Genomic DNA, 6,000 nt, shown 5'->3' on the forward strand with positions numbered 1-6,000 from the left:
ACCAAATGATTGTAGATTCACACTCACCTTGCTCAGTGAATAAAGATCCAGTATTTTTCTCTCCACGACTGGGATTTTTAATGTAGATCCTTGAAGTTCCCAAAATTTTGCCAGCTGATCTAAGAAGTCCAGCTTCACTCTAGTCATTGCCTATTAACAAACCAAGGCAACAGATGGACGTCATACAAGTTTGGTATGAGAGAAGCACAATACCCAAGGAAAATAATGGCAGCATGCTCACAGTCAGCTCCTCTATTTTGAAAGTCTTCTAAACTTAGACCAGAATATGTCCTATCAGAACCAAGGCCATTTCAACAAATGACAAATCCGAATATAAGCTTTCTACGTTCCTACAACTCTGGTGGAGACTTCTCCTTTAGCACTGGCAGATGTTTCTTGCACAGCAGAAGTCAATAAAAAATATTAGGAATGAGGAGAAGAAACAGATGAATCCAAGTACAATGAAAAATACTACTTTAATGCAGATGCCTTGCGTTTCCTCTTTTCAGAATTTTAAAAGTCTCTTGCAAGTTGCGTGTATATCATTTAAGCATTTTCAAATCAAAATGCTGTGCAGTAAGAAATAAAGGTATCGATGTAAATTGAAGTTTAAAATATCACAGTAATATCCTCATGGAAGAGTTTCATTCACTATCTGAAAGCTGAGGAGAGTCTATGTCTCACTAGACTATTATGCTGGTATTAAGTCTAATAATACCTGTAACCTATTTACTTGAAAACAAGTTCTACTAGAATTATTGAAACAAATCCTATTCAGGCATTCAAACAAACACGCAAACTTTGCAAGGGGTACGGGGTTGTGCAATGTCCCCTATATACAATGACTACTCTACCCCAATCTTCCCATAGCTGCATAAATGTGTCTAGAATCCGCCTGACAATCAAACTTCCCTATCATGAATAATGTTCTAAATGTATTCAGCCAAACATGCTTACAATCCCCCTTCAAACCTACTGGAAAGATCAAAAGATTGGCTGGAGGGAGCAGGGGGATTAGGAAGGGACAGCATGTGTGTAGATGTTAAGCAGTGAATGTACTCCCTACACAGTTTGTGCCCTCATGCATTCTTCTGAGAACCTGAATACGGTTATAGTTTCAGGGGATGTGTTTTAAACTGGTGTTGTACGACATTTCCAGTAGGGTGTAAAGAGCTCCTGCAATGATGCACGGTAATAAAATGAAACATTGCTCATAGGCACTTGAAGTTAAATTAATCAAATCATGTAAATACAAATGATGGAAGGGTGAGATGTTCTAAACATTTCTTAAGACAATAACTTTGAACCTCATTAAAAAAAAACACAGGTCTAATGCTTTATGTAGGGGTACAGATTTATGCCAATGGCTGGGAAGCTCACCTCTAGTTCATTCAAACGCTGAACTCGTGGCGTGAAACGAAAACTTTGTACATCACATGCAAAAGGAGGCTGCCAGTCCTAAAAAGAAAGGAGGGAATTTAGTTTCAAGATATAAGCCTTCAACGAATATTCAACACATCCCCATAGCTATTTCCCCGATATTTTATAAATACTGGATTTTTATTCTTACATGCAAGTTAAATCAATGCACACCTGAGAATATCTTCAGATGAATTAGAAAGTAAAAAGGCTTTTAAGAACAAGGTTAATTTATTTTAGAGCTGAAAGAAAACAGTCAGAATGCTGGCATCCTTGAGAATGTATCTGGCTTTAAAAGGCCCTAATTCTTTCAATGTCTATAGCCATGTGGGTCACTAATGTATACAAGCAGAAGCAGAATCTGCAATCCAATAAAACCTTCACTCCTGCAAGGAGATGTTGGCATGAGAGGAACACACAACTGAGGACAATATGCAAGGTAAACCCAAGGATCCATCATGTTGTAAACATGCTTAGACTCTGACTTCAGCAAATGCACTTCAATTTCTTGTCAGTACAGCAGTATGGCCTCACAAGTAACAAGTCCATAGAACACTTTACTTGCCTGTCTGCCTACATCTCTCTCTGCCAGTATGGCATGAGTCAACAACAGAAAAACCACTTGCCATAAACAATCAAATTACTACAAGCTTTTTTGTTTCAAAAACCTTTTAAGGCTAAACATGGAAATATCTATAAGGAAAGAGATAAAATCACTTGCAATGCAATATTTCAAAAACATTTAGAACAGCATACTGCTTAAAGCTTCTAATAATATCAAGCAAGCAAGTTATTCATTGCTGAATGAAGATTTAAATTATCTGCCAACATAACATCACTATGCAGGTGCTGAGGCTGCTAGTAAGAATCAGAAGACATTTAAGCTCAACAGAATTTTGAGTTTTCATCTTAGGACCACATCAGATACTACAAACAATCCAATGTATTTGATGTGGTCCTAAAATAGGCATCTACTTATAGAGCAACATGCCACAAGGCCAAGTAAGTGGATTCAAGAATAAAACAGAGGCAATAAAAAAACAAAGGCTACAAAACTTAATGGCACCTATTTTTCAGTATTTTAGTGAATGATAAGACTTGTTCCTGAAGTGCTTTTTAATCCTTATGTATTGCTACTACACTGTTTCAGAATTAAATGTTATGCTACTTTGCACTTGAGATTATACTCTAACTTGCAAGTAAAGTGCACTGCAAATGAATGCACAATGCTGAGATGCAAAATGATATCTTTTTAGCTGAACAACTTAGAAGCAATGTGCTCTTTTTAACAGTATGCAGTAGTAATCATCCATAATTGCAACTGAGGTTTGTCCTGAATAAAACCATGCTTTTTAAACACAATATAGTAATAGAACTGTAGCTTTTATTATCACTCATTCCCAGTAAGGACTAAATGGGGCGCAACATTACTTCAGAATTCATTTCATTCAGTAACAGGTACCCAAAATATATTTAAAAATTAGTTAAAAGCTTATTGCCAGAACACTGGTACTCCAAAACCATCGCTCAATCCACTTTAGAAACCCCTCACTATTGTGAAATTAAAAAGAGAAACCCAAATACCCAACTCTTTTAGTGACAGACAGGGTGTCGACATCTTATTCTGGCAACACTCCTTTTTCAGCACCTACCAAACTCAAGGTGCAAAAGCAATGCCAGAAAAAAAAGCAATTCTAATCATTGCTATTGCGTTTCCCTTTCTACAAGTTATTTGGGGCAGGGAGCTGAAAAACTGAGAAGGAAAACTCCAGTACTTTAAATACCTCTTGAGATTAAAGGGAATGTGATGAGTAAAACCGTCTTTCATACAATGCCATGGAATATAACTGAAATATTGTACATTGAAAATGCAGTAACAAAGATGGAAGACAGGATCTAGATTGACCTTGGATGGTGAAGGGGAATTAGCAACATTCAAAGCAGGATGCAGCAACTGGATCCCATTTCCCAAAGCCAGAAAAGGATTGTTCAAGGGGAGAACTAGGAACTTTTTTATGTAAAAAAATAATAATCACCCTTCATATGTTAAATTGATAGTGAAGATTAGTGAAGCAATGTACTAGAGAAAAAAGAAGGAGTGTAGGATGGATGACTTTGTTAAATTGGTATAGTGTTTTCTGCTACTACCAAGTTGCCTCCAGATAGACAAGCAAAAAGGCAATTTTACTAGATCAAGTTACGCAGGAACTGCACACAAATTTTTGATAGGGAATTTTATACACCTCAAAAGGCTTAGGGGGCCTTTACCCTAAAACTAACAAAAGTTAGTCTTTGTGGCCTAGGTCACTTGCTCTATGCAAAATGTAAACACGGTAACCCTCCCCCAAAGTGAAAGTAAGTATTCTTATTGTATTGATCATAGCTACTGTATCTTATATTGCTACAACACTGAATGGACCTTTAATCTTCTTCCTGATTTCCTCCTTTTTTCCTTGTATGCACCCACCCAGCTTTTGCTTTTTTGAAACATCGTTACGGAATTACAGAGTCAAAATTAAAAACAGGCAAGTATAACAAACAAAAATCAAGGAATCCAAAGGAGAAGTTGCCCCATCGTTAAGGAAGCGCCATCCCTTGGGCACCTTTCACGGGCGAAGAAGCATCACAGACCGTGGCAGCTGGTGATGCGACCGGGCACGGGAGGCTGGGCCAGCGAGGATGAAAAGCCAGGGGAGCGACTGAAGGGGGGAAAGGGATCGGGGAGCGACTTCACGGGAAAGCCGAGATCCTGTTCCGAAGACCCAACGTGCCCCCACCTGCCCTTCCCACCACGGACCCCTTTCCAGGCCCTGAAGGGTGGACCCCACTTCCCCATCCCTCCTCCCCCTCCTTCCCCGGGTACCTTGGGAGGCCTGATCTTGCAGATGCCCGTTTTCTCGGCCAAGGGCCGGATGCGGCCGATGAAGCCGAGGGGGTCGCTGAACTCCTCCCAGCTGGGCTCGAAGACGGGGCATTCGGGCGGAGGCACGAACTCTGCCACGTAGTGAGACCCGCCAGGGCCGTCGTCGTCCCCCGACATGGCGGCGGCGGAGCCGTCGACGGTGATGATGCCGACGCCTCAGGGCCGGGGAGGGAAGGGGCTTAGCTGCGGCGGCAGAGGAGGCGGCGGCAGGCGGGGAAGGAGTGAGAGAGGGAGGGCGAAGGGGGGAAGGCGAAGGGGAGGCAAAGAAGCTCAAAGAGGGGCCGGGGGGCGGATGGACATCCCGGTGCCCATCGAGGAGGGGGGGCGCTGCTGCCCGCGAGCCCCGAGGCCCTCAGAAACAGGCGCCGGAGTCTCGCAGAGCCCGCGGCGGACGAGGCCTCCCGTTTGTTTTTGTTTCCCCCTTCGGGGGTTTGTTGTTTTTTCTTCTTCTTTCCTTTTCCTCCCCTTCTTGAGGCTCGCCGGAAGTGACGCGTCTGTTAAAAACCCTTTCTTGCGGAAGCGAGCCGTGTGAGAATATCCCTCCGCGAAGTAGTTTATGTTCAAAATAATTAGTCCCGGCCTTCTCTACCTCGGGGCTTGAGCCGCTCCTCTCTTCGCGCGAAGCACCGGCTCGTGTACGCGCCAAGTTCGCGAGTCGCCTCCGTTTGCTCCTGCAACGGGTCTAAGCAGTAGGAGCAAGTTAGGCCGCGGTCCTTTTTTTTCGGTTCGCGGAGGAATGTGCAGTGCGTTTTGCGTGATGGGGCCCGCTTCTGCAAGAGAACTTCCGGTGCCGACTGTCCATGTACCCCATTCTCTCCGTGTGCGAACAGACTCTGCCCCGCCCCCCTCCGTGGAATCTTCGCAGAGCCCCGCCCGCCTCTACGAGCCTTAATGCGCTCCTTTCTCTCACCTTCCCCCCCCCACCCCGCGTCCACTGGCGGAAGCTGCCTCAGCTGCAGCGTCTCTCTTGACGTTTCGCTCCCCCACCCCGCGTACGAAACGGCCCACCTGGGCTCCACCCACTTACAGTTCCCACAGCAGCTGTCACTCGCAACATCTACCTTTCCTGCCCCGCCCTAACGGACGCTGCCGTCCGCTCTCTGTCGCCAGAGCAACCGTCCCTCCCCCCGAAGCGCCTCAGTTCCCTGACCCCCTCCGAGTCCCTCAGAGAAGAATCCCTTGGGGGGCCTGGCTGGCTGTCTGAGGCGGTTTTAGCCATAGTGATTAATTAAAACGACTTTCCCAGTAAATAAACTTGCCAGCTAACCAGAAAAAAAGAAAACAAAAACCACGAGTTCAGTGTTTTAAAATCGTTTACCTGCCACTTTTCCTCCTGCTGGCTGCAGTTTCAAATATTTTTTAAAAACCTAGCCCCGCCTCTAGCTGCCTTGCACCAGCTGATAAAATACATTTTTTTATTCCAGTAGGCAACAATTAAAAAAAAAAAATACCTGCAAAGGTCATTTTTAAAATCATTGTTGCTTTGAAATGTATTTTTAACGTGTGCTTTTTAGGAGCATTACTCCGATTTTAAATTCTTGCAAGCCATTTTGAGGGATGTGTAATCACTAGAAGAGCAGGATAGATATAAATTAAAACAGGTTTCCCTGCCTGCAAACATTTTAATCCTTCCAGCAATCTTTGTGAGGGCGGGATAG

General features: G+C 43.8%; 1 protein-coding gene across 13 annotated transcripts in view; it reads right to left on the reverse strand.

The window, feature by feature from the left end:
• Positions 1-5,269, reverse strand: part of KDM5A (lysine demethylase 5A) — a 44,493-nt gene extending 39,224 nt beyond the window's left edge. For 6 of the 13 annotated variants that reach the window (XR_014502528.1, XR_014502529.1, XM_083401316.1 and 3 more), the window contains exons 1-3: positions 4,283-5,245; positions 1,381-1,458; positions 28-150 (exon numbers count right to left, since the gene is read on the reverse strand). Coding sequence is in view for 8 of the 13 variants with exons in the window: in XM_083401316.1 (XP_083257442.1) it covers positions 28-150; positions 1,381-1,458; positions 4,283-4,459 (378 nt within the window). In the remaining 5 variants the exon portion in view is untranslated. Of the gene's footprint in view, positions 1-27; positions 151-1,380; positions 1,459-4,282 lie in introns of all 13 variants that reach the window. The other 7 variants (XR_014502531.1, XM_083401320.1, XR_014502527.1 and 4 more) reach the window with 6 other exon arrangements.
• Between the last annotated feature and the right edge of the window lie 731 nt (positions 5,270-6,000).

This window comes from Podarcis tiliguerta (assembly GCF_965153285.1).
Source record: "Podarcis tiliguerta genome assembly, chromosome: 10".
Lineage (NCBI taxonomy): Eukaryota > Metazoa > Chordata > Lepidosauria > Squamata > Lacertidae > Podarcis > Podarcis tiliguerta.